The following is a 21847-nucleotide window of genomic DNA, read 5'->3' as shown; positions in this document are numbered from 1 at the left end:
CCACTGTCAAACATGGTGGTGGCAGCATCATGGTTTGGGCCTGCTTTTCTTCAGGGAACAGGGAAGATGGTTAAAATTGATGGGAAGATGGATGGAACCAAATACAGGACCATTCTGGATGAAAACCTGATGGAGTTTGCAAAAGACCTGAGACTGGGACGGCGATTTGTCTTCCAACAAGACAATGATCCAAAACATAAAGCAAAATCTACAATGGAATGGTTCACAAATAAACATATCCAGGTGTTAGAATGGCCAAGTCAAAGTCCAGACCTGAATCCAATCGAGAATCTGTGGAAAGAACTGAAAACTGCTGTTCACAAACGCTCTCCATCCAACCTCACTGAGCTTGAGCTGTTTTGCAAGGAGGAATGGGCAAAAATTTCAGCCTCTCCATGTGCAAAACTGATAGAGACATACCCTAAGCGACTTACAGCTGTAATCGCAGCAAAAGGTGGCGCTACAAAGTATTAACTTAAGAGGGCTGAATAATTTTGCACGCCCAATTTTTCAGTTTTTTATTTGTTAAAAAAGTTTGAAATATCCAATAAATTTCGTTCCACTTCATGATTGTGTCCCACTTGTTGTTGATTCTTCACAAAAAATTACAGTTTTATATCTTTATGTTTGAAGCCTGAAATCTGGCAAAAGGTCGCTGTCAGGGAACTTCCCACAAGAGAGCTGGATCTTCCACCCACACTAATGCAGCGACGCCCAGTGGCCTATTTAAACCAGCCTGCTCCAGCCATTAGTTGCTGGATGATCTTCAGCTTCCTGTGTTCCTGTTCCTGTTTACTTGGATTACCTGATACCGAAACGGCTTGTCTCACCTGTCTTGTCTCTCCTCATGGCTCCGACCACCGGCTTGTTTACCTACTCTGCTCCAGTCTGCTGTTCCCGTGTATGACCCCTGGCTTGCTCCTTCGGACTCCTCTACTGCTTGATGAACTGTGTTTGACCCCTTGGCTTGACCTTGATCTCGCTCTTGTCACACGCCTGGCTACCTCCTTCAGTCACCTTCAAGGCAACCTGCATTTCAGCACGCACTACGTATCTACTACCATAGCAGTCACCTCCTCACCGGAGCTTGCCGCAGCCGGCGACCCCTGTTTCTTTGGGCACAGCATTCCCTGTCTCAACCTCCAGGGGTGCCTTGCACTTAGCCACAAGGGAAGCCCTCTCAGCACCTCTGATCAGGTACGTGATAGTCGCAAAGTTCAAGGGGGCCGAATACTTTCGAGAGCACTGAATAAATACACCCTCATTAGAAACTTCAAACTAAAATTCATCGGCCATGCCGTAGAGCCTATACTGACATATTAAAAAATGTACACATCGTATGAGCAGGGAGAAGGAGCTCACAGGCCCCCAAATGAAAATAAGTACCAATAGACCATAAGTGCAAACACACAAGGTTCAAAAAACATATATGTAGCACTGCCCCTGTAAGGACTGCCAGATTTCACACCTGTGGGTCCCCCAGAGTTACCAACAGCAACCTCGACATGAACAGTTTCTCACTTTTCCTCCTTGGCTCGCTCCATAACCAGTCCAGGGGTATTTGGTTGTTTTGTGTTTTATTATAAATTAGGGATAGGAGAAGGGAATAGTGGGACACTCTGAATTAACTATGCACAAAGGACTTCTAACTTCATGTACAGCCAGGCTGTTGATTCACCCTGCCACTAAAGGCAGTGCTGTATTTTGGCCTAGGCCAACAAGGCCCAGGCCTAGGGTGGCACTTTGCAGGGGGGCAGCAAAAAAGCTGCCCCCCTCCACCTGAGACTCTTTTGGCTACTGGTTGCTAGAACCACCTCTCCCACCTCTCTCTCACCCCCTCTCCTCTCTCTCTCACTCACTCACTCACCCCTCTCCTCTCTCTCTCACTCACTCATCCCCCTCTCTCTCTCACTCCCCCTCTTACTCACCCCCTCTCTCTCTCTCACTCACCCCCTCTCTCTCACCCCCCCTCTCTCTCTCTCTCTCACACTCACCCCCCTCTCTCTCCCCCCTCCTTTCTTTCTCACCTCTCACTCACCTCTTTCTCTCTCACCCACCTCTCTCTTTCTCTCTCACCCTCCTCTCTCTCAACCCCTCCTCTCTCATCCCCGTCTATCTCACCCCCTCCCTTTCTCTCTCATCCCCCCTCTCTTTTATCCCTCCCACCTCTCTCTCTCACCGCCCCCCCCCCTCTCTCACCGTCCCCCTCTCTCTCTCTCTCCCTTTCACCCCCCCTCTCTCTCTCTCTCATCCCCCCTCTCTCATTTCCCCTCTTTCTCCCTCTCTTTCTCTCACGCCCCCTCTCTTTCATCCCCCTCTCTCTCATCCCCCCTCTCTCTCCCTCCCTCACCCACACCCCCTCTCTTTCATCCCCCTCTCTCTCCCTCCCCCTCTCTCTAATCCTCCCTCTCTCTCCCTCCCTCACCCAGCCCCTCTCTCTCTCTCTCTCACCCACCCCCCTCTCTCTTTCTCCCACCCCCTCTCACCCCCCCCCTCTCGTGAGATCTCAGGGGTTCATGCTGAGACTTGGAGTCCTTCAATTTTGGAGGGAGTCACATCTGTTGAAAAGGAAGGAGTGGGGCAAATTTGCATAGGATGGGGAAGGGGGCGCCCAATTTTAGTCTTGCCTAGGGCAGCACAAAACCAAAATACACCACTGACTAAAGGTGAATTTGAATTAAATCTCTTTCCTAAGACGACTTGGTGAATGAGTTCAAGATGGCCTCCAGGAGCGACCTCCAACGTCACTTCCACTTCTCCGGCTTAAATAAAAGAGTCTAAGTCCAAGTGTCAAAAAAAGTTTTCTTTCTTCTGTTTTTAAATGTACATTAGAGATCTGGGGTCTTTTTGACCCCAGATTTCTCAATAAAGAGGACCTGTCATGCCTATTTCTATTACAGGGGATGTTTACATTGCTTGTAATATAAAAAAACTGATTGAAAAAAAAAAATAAAAATAAAGAGAAAGTGTAAAAATAAAAGGTAAAATAAATAAGAAATAAATCAAAATAAAAATTTAAAGCGCCCCATTCCTCCGTGCTCACGCGCAGAAGCGCATCCATATGCAGGTCGTGCCTTCATATGTAAATGATGTTCAAGCCACACATGTGAGGTATCGCTGCGATTGTTAGAGCGAGAGAAAGCATTCTAGCACTAGAACGCCTCTGAAACTCTAAACTGGTAACCTGTAAAACATTTTAAAGTGTCGCCTATGGAGATTTTTAAGTACCGTAGTTTGTCGCCATTCCACGAGCGTGTGCAATTTTAACCACTTAAGCCCCGGAGGATTTTCTTGCTCAAAGACCAGGGCCTATTTTGCGATTCGGCATTGCGTGATTTTAACGGACAATTGCGCGGTCGTGCGACGCTGTACCCCAACAAAATTGACGTCCTTTTTTTCCCACAAACAGAGCTTTCTTTTGGTGGTATTTGATCACCTGTGCGATTTTTATTTTTTGCGCTATAAACAAAAAAAGAGTGACAATTTTGAAAAAATAACAATATTTTTCACATTTTTTTATATGAAATTCCCCAAAAAAATGTAAAAATCTAAATTTTTTAACATTTTAGGCCAATTTGTTTTCTGCTACATATTTTTGGTAAAAAAAATCGCAATAAGCGTATTTTGATTGATTTGCACAAAAGTTATTGCGTTTACTAACTAAGGGAAAGATTTATGTAATTTTTATTGTTTTTTTTTTTTAACTAGTAATGGCGGCAATCTGCGATTTTTTTTTTTTTTTTGTGGGACTGTGACATTGCGGCGGACAGATCAGACCTCTGACTAACATTTTTGACACTTTTAAGGTACCAGTGACATTACTACAGTAATCAGTGCTATACATATGCACTGTTACTGTAAAAAGGACACTGGCAGGGAAGGGGTTAACTTTATTAGTGATCAAGGGGTTAAGTGTGTCCCTAGGGGCGTGATTCTAACTGTAAAGGGGCGTGGCTTGTGATGTAACCACAGAGACATACGATCCTATGATCGTATGATCTATGCAGTTACACCAGGGAGAATGACAGGCGGCTTTGTTTACATCAGTTGCCTGCCTTTCTCCCTCTCCAGCGGGAGATCGCGAGTTGCTGGCGGACATCGGAGCCGCGGTCACACGCGCGGGGATGGCCATGAACGAGCGGGTGCGGGAGCGTGCCTCCGGCGGCACGCGCTCGCCCCCTGCAGGCTCCTGGGCGTAGTACTACGTCGCTTTGCCCAGGAGGGGCTGACTGCCGCAGTAAATATACAGTGGGCGGTCGGCAAGTGGTTAAAGCATGACATGTTAGGTATCTATTTACTCAGCATAACATCATTTTTCACATTATACAAAAAAATTTGGCTAACTTTAATGTTTTTTTTTTTTTAATTCAATAAAATATATTGTTCCAAAAAAATTGCATTTGAAAGACGTCTGTGCAAATACAGTGTGACATAAAATATTGCAACAATCAACGTTTTATTCTCTAGGGTCTCTGCTAAAAAAAAAAAAAAGAATATATATATATATAAATGTTTGGGGGTTTTAAGTAATTTTCTAGCAAAGCATATGAATTTGAACTTGTAAAGTTCCAGAAAAGGGCTGGTCAGTCACAGGTGTGAATGCAACCTTAAAGTATAACTAAAAGCAAAACTCTTTTTTTTAAGTTTTGGTTTTGGATAGAGTGGAGAGGGATGAGAACCCTTGTCAGTTTTCTTTGCTGCCTGTGCCCACGTTAACCTCTTGCCTGACTGCCCCACATACATTTACTGCGGAGCGGTGGCTCCTGTGCGCAGAATCACGTACAGGTAGGGGATTCTACACTTCCAGGTCTAGGGCACACAATCGCGCCGCCAGTGACCTGCTCTTGCTGTGATTGGACACAGCGGGAGCCACTCAGCCAGTCCGGTGGATGCAATGTCCCCCGGGACCCACCAATAATTCGGGGCACAGGCAGAACGATGATCAGATTGCCATTCTGTGACAAGGAAAGGCTGTGCTAAGCAGGAACATGGATCGCTGCCTTTCCACAATACAAGCACCCCCACACAGTTAGCAAGCACTCCCAGTGCTTGATTTTTTTTTTTTTTAGCATTAAGCATTGATCATTGTATTACTGTCACTGGTTCCAAAACAACTGTCAGTTAGTGTCTGATTTATCCGCCGCGATATCCCAATACAGGTATGAGTCGCTAATCACTGCCATTACCAGTAAAAATAAATAAATAAATAAAAATTCCATAAATATATCCCGTGGTTTGTAGGCGCTATAACTTTTGTGCAAACCAATCAATATACGCTTATTGGGGTTTTTTTTTTCCACCATAAATATGTAGCAGAATACATACTGGTCTAAATTTATGAAAAAATTAGATTTTTTCAATTTTTGTTTTATAGCAGAAAGTAAAAAATATTTTTTTTTCTTTCAGAATTGTCTGTCTTTTTTGTTTATAGTGCAAAAAAATAAAAACCACAGAGGTGATCGAATTCCACCAAAAGAAAGATCTTTTTGTTGGAAAAAAAGACATCAATTTTATTTGGGTACAGCGTTGCACGACCTCGCAATTGTCAATGAAAGTAATGCAGTGCCGTATCGCAAAAAATGGCCTGGTCATCAAGGGGGTAAATCTTTCGGAGGACAAGTGGGAGATTTGTCCTCTCTATTTGTTTTATTTACCATTATTATTGAAAGTGAAAGTAAAAGAAAATCCCCAATTTTGAGTTGTCCCCAGAAAAGTAACAGAAGGGAAATCTTCCAATGGGGATACTAGTTCTGGTGACCTGGGGGGCCCCAAAGGAATTCTCTTAATTTGCAGGGATTTCCTCTCACTTTCTGTTTGGCTATGGGACAGAAAGTGAAGGGAAATCTCCCCAATGGGACACAGATGGGGGTAAAAATATCTGACAGGGGTTATAACCCTCCCTTGCTCTATCCAAAATGGAGAAAAAAAAGTTTTGCCTTTAGTTCTACTTTATTAAAGTGTAAGGCCCCTTTCACACTGTAGAGTCCGTCAGCGGACTCCGTTTATCTCAGCGGGGTATCGATCCGCCATCCCCCGCTGAGCAGGCGCATGGCAGCTCCGTCTCCACGCTGTGTGCGGAGACAGCTGTCAGGTCCAGCTGTTCTACATGTGGGAATCAGATGGGAACGGACCGTCTGTCCGTTCTCATCCGATCCCATCTGCTGGACGGATGAAAAATAGGGTTTTCATCCGTCCAGATTTGACGGATCGGATTGAATGTCAGCGGACATGTCTCCGCTAACATCCGATGCCCCATAGAGATGCATGGGGCATTCGTTCAGATCCACCTGAAAAATGGACAGGCGGATCTGAACGGTCCGCCTGCCTGAAAGGGGCCTAAGCATTAGGGTTGCCACCTCATCCCTTAAAACCAGGACACATATTAATTACACAGGTTCTGAAGCTGATTAAGCTGGTAATTAAACTCACTTTGTGCCAAATGTGCATTATATTAGCGTCAAAACCTGTGTAATTAACCTCTTGCTGTCTGCCCACCGTAGTATTACTGTGGCAGGGCGGCTCAGGTGCGCAAAATGACGTAGATCTATGTGATTTTGTGCACCAGGTCTTGGTGGTGCACGCTCGCTGCTGGAGCCACGCTCCTGCTGTGTTTAGACACAGCGGGAGGCGGTCTGTGGGAGGAGCGGCGGCGATGGCCGCCGGCCTCCCACGATCGTCAGAAAAACTGACAGAAGACCTGCCTGCTTATGTAAACAAAGCAGGCGAATCTTCTGTCAGACAGGCAGGGAGAGATCAGGAGTTTCAGCTAAGCTGAGACCCCGATCTCTCTGTGCCTGTCACAGAACCATTCCCCTCACACAGTCAGTAATCACATTTAGGCATATATTAACCCCTTTGATTACCCCCAGTGGTAACCCCTTTCCTGCCAGTGTCATTATTCAGTAACAGTGCATTTTTTTTTCCATAATTAACAGTGCATATTATTTAGCACTGATTACTGTATCACTGGTCCCCAAAAATTGTCAGTTAGGGGCCCGATCTGCCCGCCCAATGTCGCAGTCCGGCTAAAAATAGCTGCCATTACTAATAGAAAATAAAAACTAAATAAAAATTCCAAAAATCCCTCCCGTAGTTTGTAAACGCTATGTTTGCGCAAACCAATTAAAATACGCTTTTTTGGAATTTTTTTTACCAAAAATATGTAGCAGAATACAAATTGGCCTAAACTGATAAAAAAAAATAATTTTTAAATTTTTTTATTGGGAATGTTTTTATAGCAGAAAGTAAAAAATATGGCATTTTTTTCAAAATTGTCGCTCTTTTTTTGTTTACAGCGCAAAATCTTAAAACCGCAGAGGTGATCAAATAACACCAAAAGAAAGCTCTATTAGTGGGGGGAAAAAAAAGGACATCAATTGTATTTGGGAACTGCGTTGCACGACTGCGCAATTTTTCCTTAAATTAACGCAGTGCTGATTCGCAAAAAATGGCCTGGTCATTAAGGGGGTAAAACCTTCCGGAGCTGAAGTTTAAAGGGATGAGGAGGCAACACTAGTAAGCATATGCCCCCTTGGAGCTGCTTTATTGATATTGGAGAAAAGAAAAAACACAAGGGCTGAATTGCAGCTAAAATGAAGTTCTATTTTACCATGAACTGCAAGGTAGATGATTGCTATGGTTTGTGCTCCTTTCTCGTGGGTCAGCCTGCAACTCACACAGACACAACAGAAGCTCTGCAATGAAACGCACGGTGCGTTCCAGCAGAGTACCAAAGGTTACATAGCATATAGCTGACAGGAAACGGAAGTGGCGACCCCGGAAGTAGTGGTACTCCGAGCAGCGTGTCTGCAAGGCTCCGAACTGAGTGTCTATCGGGTGTTTACAGGTATGTACTGTCATTTGTTTTCTTTGTTCTTCAATATGAGACGTTTCATTGCATTGAGAGGAAAGTAATTAGTTAGCGGTGTGGTGTAATGTTCTGGGTACACAGCGTGCACTGTGCTTCGGCCATTCTATTCTTTCTGATTGGGCTGTGTAATGTGACATGGCATAGAGAAGATTGGAGGAGTGCGAGCTCCTGGTTCATCATCCCATCGCCTCATATTAGAGACAATCAGTCCTATATAATGGACCAGATTGAACAATCCGATTCCTGTAACCAGATCAGTCTGTCAGCTTGTGGCTGGATGGGGCACAAAGCAGTACTAAGTGATTCCTGTATTTAGGGCCCAGTGCGTTCAGGAATGCAGGCCTGGAATATAGGGGTGGGCCGATTATTGGGGGCCTATATTAACATTTCTTAAAAAATCGGTATCAGTCACAAACTTACCGATAGTGGTCTCCACCTGCTGTGGCGACCATCTTTTTGGGCCCACTATGTCATCGGCCCGGGTAGAAGAAGCCAGGACTCAGAAGGTTTGCAGTGCACTGTAGGCCCAGTGCGTGTGGCACACAACGTCATTATATATGTTGCGCCGCGCACTTGGCCTGCAAACGTTCTCACAGTCTGCATCTTCTACCCGGATAGGGAAAAGGCCGCTGCCTCCCTCGCCTCTGACAGTGCATGCCGAAACAGCAGTACTGGACCAAAGAGGACATGCCAGCCAGCAGCCACAGTAGGATGCACGGTGCCAGCCACCACTCACAGCAGGGTGCCAGCCACTCGCAGAAGATTGTTTTGATTTTTCAAAGCTTTAAAGCGGAGTTCCACCCTAAAAAAAAAAAATTTGCACCGTCCGCTAGCTTAGATGAACCTGAAAAAGAATTGGATAATTACATTTTTTTTTTTCTTTCACTTACCTTGTTTTTAATGAAAATATACTTACCTTCCTTCCTCCCTCTGCCGACACGGCCCACGACGTCACTTCCTCCTTGCATTGACTCCTGGGAGATGAGCGTCATCAATCCCAGGAGTCAATGCGCCTGCACCGGTGTCATTCCCTGCTGAACAGCTTCTGGGCATGCGCAGAAGCTGTTCAGTGACGAGCAGGGCATTCTGGGACTCCGACGTCACCGAAGAGGACACGTTTCGGCTTCAGCTGCCCACACCTGAGATGGCATCGCTGGACAAGACGTTTTCAAGGTAAGTATTTTTTCTTACAGGTAAGTGAAACAGGGGACAGTTCAGAGGCTATTGTTGCTTAAATGCACTAGAACTGACTGTCCTGGGGGTGTTTTTAGCTTAAAAGTTTTTTTTAGCCCGAAACTCCGCTTTAAATGTACAGAATATCAGCACCTAATATTGACTATTGGCCTCAAAGGCAGATTAAAAAAGGTATCGGCCCTAAAAAAAAAAAAAACTATATTGGTTAACCCCTACTTGAATACAGGTCTTCTGCCATCTGGTACTTTTTTCCCTGAACACATACTGGTAGCACTTGGTACAGCTTTCAGCTGCAGCCTGCCCTAGGCCTTTGCATGCAGCACCTGTCCCTTCCTCTCCTGCTTACACTACATATCTTAGAGAGGCACCGCACTGCCCCTAGATGGTTTTGTGTGTGACAAAAAAGCCTGTTGTCCCATGACCAGTTCACACTTCACTCAAAGTTCACACTTCACACTATCTCAAAGAGCAGTTCTTCTCCTGCACCGCAGAATATTTGCTTTATGTTGTGAAGGAGGAGTGATTAAGTAAATAAAGGCTAGCTCCACCTTTTGCACCATGTAACACCTATATTTAGGTGTAAAAGTCCTTGTTTACACAGGGCAATTTTATCTGTGTCCCATGCAGAGCAGTGTTTACCCATGCTGCATGGAAACAGCCGTTGTGCCCCGATATGACATCTGTGTGGATGCGGGTGCATGATCCTAAACTTGCCCTGGGTGTATTCAGGGTCGTGCATCCACACAGATGTCACGTTGGAAGCAGCGGCCGTGCAGCCACTGCTGCCCATTGACAGCAATGGGACTGCGTGGCATGGGAATGTACAGAGCAACTGTGCATACTCATGCCAGTAAAACTCAGGCCAGCACAGATTAAATCGCCCCATGCAAACGAGGCCTAGCATTTTGAAATTGGTTCGCCAAACCACCCCACTTTCCCCTTAGGAGCCAAGTGGATTTCTGGCAGATCAACTGTTATTTTCTCTAATTGCAGAGCCTTTAAAGGGACAATACGTGAGAAAATGTGCATTTTTTTGCTGCAGTATACACTTAAAAGACAGGTTTGGCGTTTCAATACACTTTAAAGTTGAATTCCAGGTATGCAGCAATGTAAGTAAGCATATGCACCTGATGTTCCACTGTGGAAGTGGAGAATCACTAGTAGCTGCAAATGCTCTGCTGCATAGTAACCACATGAGATCGTTTGTTTGGCACAGGCACCATTCACAGAATGAGTTGCATTTTTCTTAATGAATGCATGCAATATGTTTTCTGATTGGAGAAGTGAGGGTGGTGACATCAGAGTTGCATTTGTTAAGAAAAATGACTGTTTTGTAAATGGTGCCCCATGCTGGGTGTGGGACCCTCTTATAACTATAAACTCCAGCTTTTCTATGATGGAATAGATACAACAACTGATGACTTCTGTTAGTAGCTTTTAAAGTTTGGAACATTTATTAATTTATAATTTAATTCTCAGCACAAGTAATCTAGGATTTGTACCAGCTCAAGCTTAGTGTCTAAGGAAACAGGTTTAATAAAAATGGCATCCACTAGACTAGAGAAGTCTAGTCTCAAGTCAGTGTGGAGGAAAAAAATGGCCTGAACCCTTTAGGCTGGGTTTGCATACCTACAAATTAGATGCATTTTAAACATGCCAGGGGCGGCCGCGGTGCAGTTTCAAAAAGGGTCCTGTACATTTTTGGGTCTGATATTTGGGTCCAAATTTTTGTCTGTATTCTCACCTGAACCAGTGAACAGGAACGCACCAGACCCCATACTGCAAATCGCATCCACACATTTGTGAACCCGGCCTTAGTAATTGTATCCTTTTTTTTTCCCTCATAATTGTAATGCTATGCTCCACTTATTCTTTTTTCCATAGCGTCTGTAGAACATCATGGCTGGCATTCTGTTCGAAGACATCTTTGATGTAAAGGATATTGACCCCGAAGGAAGAAAATTTGATCGAGGTAAACTTCAAATTGGGCCCTAGTTCATGACTTTTTCCACATTAGTGCCAAAAAATTCCTTATTTTTGACCCATCCATATTACAGTGTAAAGATTCCATTTTTTCTATTCATTCATCTTCTAAACAAAAGTGCAGGGACCTGCCACATTGGCACTTAAAACTTGTGTACAAGCCAATATAAAAAGATGCTGAAATGCAGCAATGTGCTCACCATATATAGAATAGCTGTTGGTTCCACTTTATTACAGTTCTTTTTGAAATCATGCTGTCACCGTGTGTCAGTGCTTTAATTTTCAATGGAGGGAGCTGGTCACTACAGCCATGCCTCTATTTTCAGGGAGACGGGACTCCTTGGCACCTTTTAGATTCATTTTTGATCAGCCACTTTTAGGCAATGCTGACATATGCCGATCACTGCATACATCAAAGCACAGATAGTTCCTCCTCTCCACCCCCATATGACTCCTTTTAATCTCACCTCTCTCTCCAGGTCAGCATTGCTTTGATCTCTACCCAGCTCCACTTAATCCCAACCCTCTTCACAGCCCTGCAGATAATAATTATTGGGGGTTCCGTGGGAACAAGATCCCTTACATTAGTTGCTATTGGAAAGAATGCCCCTTTTACAGTGTTGGTCAGAATGCCACGTAAAGCCTCGTACACACGCGTCGAAAATCTGCAGGGAATTTTCGTCCGACAACCGATCCGCCGATTTTCGGTTTGTTAGTATGATGTTTCTGACAACTGACTCAGACTTTTCGGCCGAAAAAAATCTGGTGTGCAGGCTATAAAATTTTTGTCCGCCATCAAAACATGTCCGATTTTCCGTCAGTCAGTACAGATTTCGACAGGGAAAAATCTTATGAGCAAGTCTGGGCATGCTCAGAGAAGAAAGCAAACCAACACATGACACCACTTCTGAAGTAGAATTTTGTCGTGCGGGAAAATTCGTGTGCAGTCTAGGCACATTCCAACCAACAAAACACCACTCTGAACAAAAGACGGACGACCGGTCAGCCGATAATCGTTGCGTGTGTACTAGGCTTTACACACAAAAAAAAATCATTGATGTCATGCAGTTGGCTCTGCCAAGTGGCATTGGTGTTGAACTATCCAGGTACTTTCAAATAGAAGGTAGACCAGCCACAAATTAAGGAACCCAGATTGAGAAGTTGTTCTTGAGCTTGCTCCTTTCAGTTTACAGAACTACTCTAGTGCAAAGTATAAAATACCTTCTGAACTGTTTAGATGGGTTTCTCCACCAGAAGGCTGAATGCTGTGGACTTTGAGGGACATACCTATGTAAGTTGGTACTGACCTAATGCAGCCTACTCATTCCTCCCCCCAAGCAGCTTCTCCTGACATAACGGGAGGTAATAAAACCTGTTTTCTAATATAGACAATGGTAAAAGGAAAACTATTACTAGGACATGCACTAGAGGGGGCAGAGAGGGCTTGGATGTTAATGTGGTCATGCTTTAAAAGAGCACCATTATCAATTTTATAACATAAAGGAAAGGCCATCTGGATTCTATATATCTATTACAAGCCCTAGTCACTGACCCTACACTTGTCTACTGGCATGGTAAAGAAGAGCATTAGCTACCACTACAACTGCATTCCTAAACCAGTCTTGCATAATTTGACTTTTTGATATGAGGCAAGATATCTCACATAAAGTTGGCATTATTAAATAACGAATTGTTTCCTTAATTTGCCTTCCTGACTGCTGCATTCAAACCTGCACTTTGTGCATTATTATCTTCTCCCCATCCCACCACCCTGAATTGTTCACCAGACCTTTCTGTCTGACCCACACCTTCCAAATGCCATCCCTTTCTCCTATTCCTACACATTTGTCCTCTGACCCAGTTTACACCCCCTCCTACTTGAAAACCCAAACCACAAGCTTGCCCTTATATTAAAATAATTGCACATATAAGTTAGGCAGACAGTTGAAGACAAACGCACAGTTGTTTTATTACTTTATTTGTATAACTGTACATGCACAATAACTACATATGCACTGTAAGCTTATTTCTCAAGTTGAACTAAAGATTATAAGAAAACAAGAGTGTCAATATCTGTTTTAACTGCTTCAGTGCAAAATAAAATTTCATAAGAAGGAGCGATCTTGTGCCGACTTTTGATTATTACGTCATTTATGCATTGGCATGAATTCGATGCAATAAATAATGATCATGCTTTATTCACATTCATAGAACAACTTCACAAAATAAAGAGAAAAACAAAAATCAATGCAAATATAAAGTCTGTCTATAGAGCTCCTAAATTTTGATTTTTTTTCCCCCAGTCTCCAGGCTACATTGTGAAAGTGAGTCTTTTAAGATGGACCTTATCCTTGATGTGAACATTCAGGTCTATCCTGTGGATCTTGGTTAGTTTTTGATACTTTCTCTTCTCATGTACTATAAGGAAATTATTAAATATCTCATTCTTAGTGTTGGGAGTATTCTACTACTAAAATTAAATTTTTCTTGCTATGCATATGTTGCTGTCCTGCTGTAAGGCTGTTTGGTTCTTCCTCATTGTCCCCTTAAATATCCGCATAGCTCTCGCCTCTCTTATTTCCCACCTGGCTTTCTGTTTGACTACCACTATTTTTCATTGTTGTGTGTCAGGATCTGCGATTTCCTCTGTACTGCTTATTTATGTCTCTTCTGTTCTTCTCCACATTCATAGCCACCTTGTTAGCGCAGTCATTTGCCCAGTCTTTAAGCCCTCTATGCTTCTCTGCTTCCTATATCCTGCTCCAATCATTTTCTTCTCTGCTTCCTGTGATTGTAACTGGTTCTCTTCACTCTCCTATCTGTTAACTGCCACTGTTGTGTATTTTTACAGTAAGCTGCAGATGTTGTGTAAGACAGTGCTGCTTTCTGTTCTTTACAGCTGACAGATTTTATATGTCTGAAATTACAACTAAAAGCAAAACTTCTTTTTCTCTTACGTCCTCCGACAGTCGCCGCCCCTTCATATTCATCACCAATGGGTTATGTCCTCTCATCCGTAGGAGTAGCTAGGCAATAGAATATGTTAGTACAAAGACTTTTAACATATCCCACCCCCAGGGGGTGGTCCCCTCAGTACATAACCCTCCACTTCCTGTATCCAACTCAGTTTCATTTGTCTAGCTGTCAGGAGTGGCTGGATGTTTCTGTGCTGGGACACCTTGTCTCAGCTCTCTTTCCTTTCTTTGGATTTTATTTGAGTTTTTTCTCTCTTTCTTGTTAGCTGTTATTTTTATCAGCGTTAGTTAGTTCTTCGGAAGAAGAGGATCATGCGGGCTGCGTCTCGGGCTGACCCCCCTGGTCGCAGGTTGTGGGTCAGTGGTTTCTCAGCCCGCCATCGAGCGTTCAGTCAGGTATCGCTCCTGAGTTATCTGAACGACCCATCCCTGTTCCGTGCAGGGATGCCAGGTGAGGTGGCTACCTCACCGGACGCTGTGCGGTTTCTCAACCCACCTTCTGATGCGTCCTAGATGCGACTCTCCCTGCCTCATGTTCAGCGGTTTGTTCGCCTGTGCGGGTTCCCCACGCCATGTAAGAGGTAAGTGTATGTATGTGGGGACCTGTCTGTCTGGGGGGTGTCAGTCTGGGACTGTGTTACCTTACCCTGTGTTCACAATGTTACTGTCTCCCTATCCCTCGTATTGCATGCTGTGGGCTGCAGGAGGGGGGGTTGTGCTGCACTCTGTGTCAGTTTGTATGTGAACGGCTGTGTGCTGTGGGGCTTGAGTTTCTCATGCTTGGGGCACATTACAGCGCCGCTGCGGCGGTTTAACATGTTTATTCCTTTTGCTGGGCAATTGGTGTGTTTTTATAATTCACCCTCATGGGGTGTGGGAGCGGCGGTTTCGGCGCCAAGCGGCGCCATTTTGGCTGCGATCGCTCCGGCCGCATGTTTTACATGCATGGCGGCCATTTTCTTGTAGCCTCCATAGGCTTTAATAGAGCGCCCTGTATACCAGCACTTTCCTTTCCTTCAGAAGCACCGCAGGCAGCAGCAGCAGCAGCAGCGATCTCCAGGTTCATTTCCCTCTATTCCCTGTGTCCTGCCTTGGTTCATTGTCCCTGTGGGGGTCCCTTGTGTGGGGGGTTTTTGTGTGAAGTGGGCTACGATCGCAGCGCTCTCTTAAAGGGGCGGTCACCCATTTATTTTTCTGCTACAGGGGCATGGATTCTCAGGAAAACAAATTTCCTACAGCCTTAGTGGGAAGCCAGGGGTCTGCACTTTCCCCCCCCGGGGGGGATTTGGCTGCGATGGTGGCTAGCCTTGCGACTCAGGTGCAAAAGCTGGTGGCTGCTCAATCCACAAAAAGGCCCAGGGTGTCAATTTCCTCTGATTCAGAGGGTGATGGTGCTGGGGCTGCTGTGGCTGGGGTCTCCTTATCGGGGTCCCGTTCCTCCCTGGACCTTATCGGGTCAGAGATGGAGGCTGAGGTGGAGGGGGTTGATAATTCTCCCCCTGGCTCGTCTGAAGAGCTTGCACTCATGGATGAATTGGTTGCTTCTATCAAGCAAACACTGCGGTTAGAGGAGGAATCATGTCCTCCAGCTGCCTTAGCGGCTTATGGAACGCAGAAAAGGCGCAAAGCGTCGCAGGTGTACCCCTGCACTGATGATTTCCAAAACGCAGTGGCGTAATATACGCAAACCATTTGCTGTACCTAGTAGGTTTAAGCTACGCTATCCCTTTACGCCTGCTACTGATGAGCGCTGGTGTATTCCACCGCCGGTGGATCATGCGATAGCGGTTTTGAACAAATCCACTGCGATTCCGGCTGAAGACACCCCGGTGTTCCGGGATGCCACGGACAAGAGAATGGAATCTCTTGCCCGTCACACCTATTCTATTATGGGTTCTATGTTAAAAGCCTTATTTGCTTCTCTTATGGCGGCCCAGACGGTCGCGAGCTGGACGCAGGTGCTTAGGCGGGTCCTGGTGGCTGATTCTGCCCCCCAGGCGACCTTGGATATGGTGGATCAAATCCACCAGGGTGTCATGTATTTGTGCGCTGCGGACCTGGATATGGTTCCGTTGGCTGCACGTGTACACAGTGTGGCGGTGTTAAATCGCCGCCTGGTTTGGTTGAAGTGTTGGTCTGTGGATCAATCTTCCCGTAAGACTTTGGCCAATCTGCCTTATGATGGTTCTCGCCTTTTTGGCGAATCCTTAGATGCACTGATTAAGGGAGTCACGGTTGGCAAGAGCACGCTCTTGCCTCAATCCCACAAGCCCAAGGCGGCTCCTGGTAAGAAGCATGCTTCCTTTCGACCCCATCAGGGGTCCTTTCGTGCCTTTCGGTCACACTATAGGGGCAAGCCGTCAAAGGGTCAAAGCTCCCACAAGAAGCCGTGGGCAGGTAAGCAAAAGTCCGGCCAATCCGGTTCTGCGGCCCACAACAGTGCGGCCTGAAGGGGCGCCCTCACCCGAGTCTGGGGTGGGGGGACGCTTGCTCGGTTTCTCTCGGCCATGGCTGTCCCGGGTTCGGGACAGGTGGGTTCAGGAAATCGTTCGCTCTGGCTACAAGATCGAGTTTCTCTCTCGGCCGAAGAGCAGATTTTTTCCCTCAAATCTTTTGTTGTCCCCGGAGCGTTTGCGGGACCTGCGCCTAGCGGTGCAGGACCTGACGGCTCAGGGAGTGGTAGTCCCGGTGCCTCATCGGGACAGATTTCGGGGGTTCTATTCCAATCTGTTCACCGTGCCCAGAAAAGAGGGCAAGGTACGTCCGATTCTGGACTTGAAGGCGCTAAACCGCTTTGTGCGGGTGCGCAAGTTCCGCATGGAATCCCTGCGATCGGTGGTGGCTGCCCTGGTTCCGGGGGAATTCATGGCTTCCATCGACTTGAAGGATGCGTATCTTCACATCCCCATCTTCGAGGGTCACCAGAGGTACCTTCGATTCGCCATAGCGGAGGATCATTACCAATTTGTGGCTTTGCCTTTCGGTCTCGCCTCGGCTCCGAGGGTGTTCACCAAAGTGCTGGCTCCGGTTCTGGCCTTGTTAAGAGCCCAGGGCATATCGGTCCTGGGATATCTGGACGATATTCTGGTTCGGTCTGCAACCAACCAAGGTCTGGTGAAGGATCTGTCCGTCACGTTGCAGACTCTGCAAGAGTTTGGTTGGACGATCAATTTCCCAAAATCAACATTGTGCCCGTCGGTCCGCCTCCCATACCTGGGAATGATTCTGGACTCTGTCCAGGCGAAGGTCTTCCTACCGGACGACAAACTCAGGACTCTTCAGGAGGGAGTCAGGTCCCTCAGGGACAATCAGTTCTCGTCCATTCGGACGTGCATGCGGTGTCTGGGATTGATGGTCTCGGCTTTCGAGGCGATTCCCTTCGCCCAGTTTCACACTCGGGGTCTCCAAGCGGAGATATTGTCCAAGTGGGACGGGCGACCGCACTCTCTGGATCCTCAGGTATCCTTGAGTTCTCAGACCAGAAGGGATCTTCTGTGGTGGCTTCTGTCCCCCTCAGTGTCGGGGGGCAAGTCTTTTCGTCCCTTTTCATGGACGGTGATCACCACGGACGCCAGCCTGTCGGGCTGGGGTGGTGTTCTGGGCGTTCTGTCCGCCCAGGGTGTTTGGTCGACGGAGGAGTCTTCCTTCCCGATCAACATTCTGGAACTGCGAGCGATACTCCTCTGTCTTCGCCGTTGGACGGACAGTCTTCACGGCTGTCCGGTCAGGGTGCAGACGGACAATGCCACGGCGGTGGCTTACATCAATCACCAAGGGGGCACCAGGAGTGCCCAGGCGGCCCGAGAAGTGGCCGCGATTCTGTCTTGGGCCGAGACGCATGTCCCGGCGATATCAGCAGTTCACATTCCGGATGTCTTCCAGATGTTGTGCGCGAAGTGGGGCCTCCCGGAGGTAGACCTGTTCGCGTCTCGTCTGAACGACAAAGTTCCACGGTTCGTGGCAAGGACGCGCGATCCTCGGGCAGACGCGTCGGACGCGTTGGTTGCCCCGTGGCATCAGTACCGACTGATGTATGCGTTTCCACCGATTCAATTGCTGTCCAGGTTCCTTCGCAGGTTGCACTCGGAACCAACTGCGGTGATTCTTGTGGCACCGGACTGGCCTCGCCGGTCCTGGTACGCAGACCTCGTAAATCTGGCAATCGACGTCCCGTGGCGTCTGCCTCTTCGAGAAGATCTTCTGTCGCAAGGACCGATCTTCCATCCTGCTTTACAGTCGCTGGCTTTGACGGCCTGGCTGTTGAAACCGAGGTCCTGAAGAACAGGGGTCTTTCCCCTGAGGTCATTCACACCTTGATCAGTGCGAGGAGGTCTTCCTCAGGGAAGGTTTACTACCGTACTTGGAAGGCGTATTTTGCCTGGTGCGAATCCAGGGGTTTCTCTCCTACCACTTATTCAGTGTCTAGGGTGTTGTCCTTCCTTCAGACGGGTGTTGGAACAGCGTTTGGCGCTGGCTACGATCAAGGGTCAGGTGTCCGCTTTGGCCGTTCTGTTTCAACGTCCTGTGGCATCTAACGCTTTGGTTAGCACTTTTGTGCAGGGGGTACGTCATCTGATCCCTCCTAGGAGGGACCCTCTTCCCCCTTGGGACTTGAATCTAGTCCTGTCTGTATTGCAGCGTGCTCCTTTTGAAAGGATCAGGGAGATCTCGCTGTCTTTGTTATCCAAGAAGGTCGCCTTTTTGGTGGCTATCACCTCGGCTCGTCGAGTGTCGGAGCTGGCAGCCTTGTCCTGCAAATCTCCGTATCTGGTTGTGCATTTGGACAAGGTGGTCCTGCGACCTAACCCTTCTTTTCTTCCAAAAAGGGTTTCGGACTTTCATCTCAATGAGGACATTGTCCTACCTTCGCTCTGCGCGAAGCCTAAGCATCCGACGGAGGTGCTGCTTCACTCCTTGGATGTTGTCCGGGCGATTAGAGTCTACTTAAACTCGACTGCGTCTTTTCGCAAGTCGGATGCCTTGTTTGTTCTTCCGGAAGGTCCTCGGAAGGGCATGGCGGCGTCGGCTTCTACCATCGCCAAATGGATCAGACAGACCATTGAACAGGCCTATGCTTTGAAGGGGAAAGTTCCCCCTGTACCTGTGAAGGCGCACTCTACCAGATCTCTGAGTACGTCTTGGGCCTGTCGTCATGGGGCCTCTGTGGCCCAGGTGTGTAAGGCGGCGACTTGGTCGACCGTACACACTTTCACTAAATTCTACAGAGTAGATGTTCAGGCATCGGCTGATGCTTCCTTTGGCCGCAAGGTTCTTAGTGCGGCAGTTCCCTAGAACCCTTGTTACGGGTTCTTTGACTGTTTGGGACATTTGTTTTTCCCTGGGTTTTCTTGCTCCTGTTGAGCGAGTGTTTTGTTCTTATGCCCAACTGGTTTCCTTCCTTTGGTAAGGTTCCTTTCTCTGATGGGGAGACGGCGTTGCCTTGGGCGCGGATGCGTTCTTCCCACCCCTCATGTTTACACTGCTTTGGGACATCCCATTGGTGATGAATATGAAGGGGCGGCGACTGTCGGAGGACGTAAGAGAAAACGGAATTTTTGTAAAATCTTACCTGTAAAATTCCTTTCTCTGAGTCCTCCGACAGTCGCCGCCCCCGCCCCTCTTTTGGGGTTTTGATATACTCTCTACTGCTATTCCACTGAAACTGAGTTGGATACAGGAAGTGGAGGGTTATGTACTGAGGGGACCACCCCCTGGGGGTGGGATATGTTAAAAGTCTTTGTACTAACATATTCTATTGCCTAGCTACTCCTACGGATGAGAGGACATAACCCATTGGTGATGAATATGAAGGGGCGGCGACTGTCGGAGGACTCAGAGAAAGGAATTTTACAGGTAAGATTTTACAAAAATTCCGTTATTTTTTTTGGACAGTGGAGAGGGATTAAAACACCAGTCAGGTTTTTTTGCTGTCTGTGCCCCTTTAGGGAGATTCTCCCTCTCTGTTTGTCATGTTTACCCTTATCAGTAAAAGGAAATGCCACATTTTGAGTTGTCCCTAGAACATTAATGGGTGGGATCCTACAGTGTGGACACTAGTTTGACAACTAGGGATTCCCTCACATTGGTGGGATTTCCTCTCACTTTCTGCTTTTGGCTATTTAATGGAAAGCTCCCAAATGGGGCACGGATAGCAAGCAAAAAACTCATTAGAAACTAATCTAGCTCCTAAAAAGGAGGAGAGTGGTAATGTTGTCACAATCCAGTTTCTGGTGATTCACAATGTCCATCAAAATGTACATTCTCTACTGTGGTGTATATAGCTTACAGGGTGGTATACACATTGAATGAGATAACAAGTAGAATATATTTTACACAATAATATACAAATTAGTGATGTGTACCATATGGTGAGCACTGCATACAATAGAACAGTATGAAGTACGTCCATATTGTTTCACTGTTTACAATGTGCCAAACATTGTATGCTTCACTCCATATGCTCACAGCGGTATACCTGAAATATTTTACTACGGTCTGCTTCCCCTCTGTGACTTGAAAAACCACAGCAAACAGACTTGGGACCTGTGTCAATTCGATTATTTTTGCTTCAAGCGGGATTTGTTTTTACATACATGTCTATGGGAATGTAAAACCTGCTTAAATCATGCAAGAGGTTGACTGCGGGACAGATGCACCTATATTTTACTTTAAATTACCTCAAAAGTGGCTGACAAACTGATGCCATTGATGCAAGCCCAAAGCCCATTGACACAAGTCCTGAATTATTTATTGAATTATTTTTTTGTAATGTGTACTTGTAATTCCTATTGTATATTTGTTCTCAGGTGATAAATTTCGCTTGGTTATTGCCAATACCCTATATGAGGATGGAACATTAGATGATGGAGAGTACAACCCCAATGATGACCGTCCTTCCAGGTACATTAACAGTTCAAATTGCTACAAAGGCTGGGTGGGTTATCAAATGAAAGGGTATGTCCGGGCATTACTTGGTGACATCACCACCAAGCTTGCTCAATTCTTGCAGATGCAGCGAATGAGTCCAGTTCTTCAAAATGTTACTTTGTAACTGGTGTAGCTCATGAGATGTTCTGTTTCTTTTTAGAGCTGACCAGTTTGAATATGTCATGTATGGAAAAGTCTACAGGATAGAAGGGGACGAAACATCCACAGAAGCTGCTACTCGCCTGTAAGCATTTCAGGATTACTCAGCAGTAAACTTTTTTTTTTTTCTTTGTACACTTTATCACAGTCATCTTTCTGTTACAAAATTTTTACTTTCTATGTTCTGCTTTTTTTCAGGTCTGCATATGTATCGTATGGTGGTCTATTGATGCGATTACAGGGAGACGCTAATAATCTTCATGGTTTTGAAGTGGATTCCCGTATTTACCTCATGATGAAGAAACTTGCCTTCTAAAGATGGCTATTTGGAAGAGAAAGAGTTGTGTAGTATTATGCATTGATGGAAATCATGAATTTAGCCTAAGATTATTTACAAAAGTTCTCTGACCTTTGTATGCTTTTTGTATTTTATTAAACTATATTTTTGTAAGGTTGCTTTTTTATTTTTCATGCAGGATGGATAAATCCTTCAAAACTATTATATAAAGCTATCACAGTTCCCAATATGTAAACTGAATAAGAAAAATGTTTCATGGAAGCTGTACCTTCTAAAAAATTAAATAAATATGCAACACTCATTTATAACATGCATAAAAAAAGCAGTGGGTCATGCTAGTAGATACATTTAAAGGGTCAGTTCACCTTAAAAAAAAAAAAAAAACCCCTATGCAGTCCATTTACCCCTAAGCAAAACATTCCTTAATGCTAAACTAATCCA

General features: G+C 45.9%; 1 protein-coding gene across 1 annotated transcript; it reads left to right on the top strand.

The window, feature by feature from the left end:
* The first annotated feature begins 10930 nt into the window (after positions 1-10930).
* POLR2H (RNA polymerase II, I and III subunit H) lies at positions 10931-21536 on the top strand. Its single transcript, XM_082249908.1, has 5 exons — positions 10931-11036; positions 13351-13434; positions 20829-20922; positions 21110-21193; positions 21307-21536. The coding sequence occupies exons 1-5, from the start codon at positions 10964-10966 to the stop codon at positions 21422-21424; spliced, it is 453 nt and encodes a 150-aa protein (XP_082106034.1). The 5' UTR covers positions 10931-10963; the 3' UTR covers positions 21425-21536.
* Positions 21537-21847: the final 311 nt, after the last annotated feature.

This window comes from Pelophylax lessonae, assembly GCF_965119305.1.
Source record: "Pelophylax lessonae genome assembly, chromosome: 3".
Classification (NCBI taxonomy): domain Eukaryota; kingdom Metazoa; phylum Chordata; class Amphibia; order Anura; family Ranidae; genus Pelophylax; species Pelophylax lessonae.
This window is presented reverse-complemented; position numbering and strand designations above follow the sequence as displayed.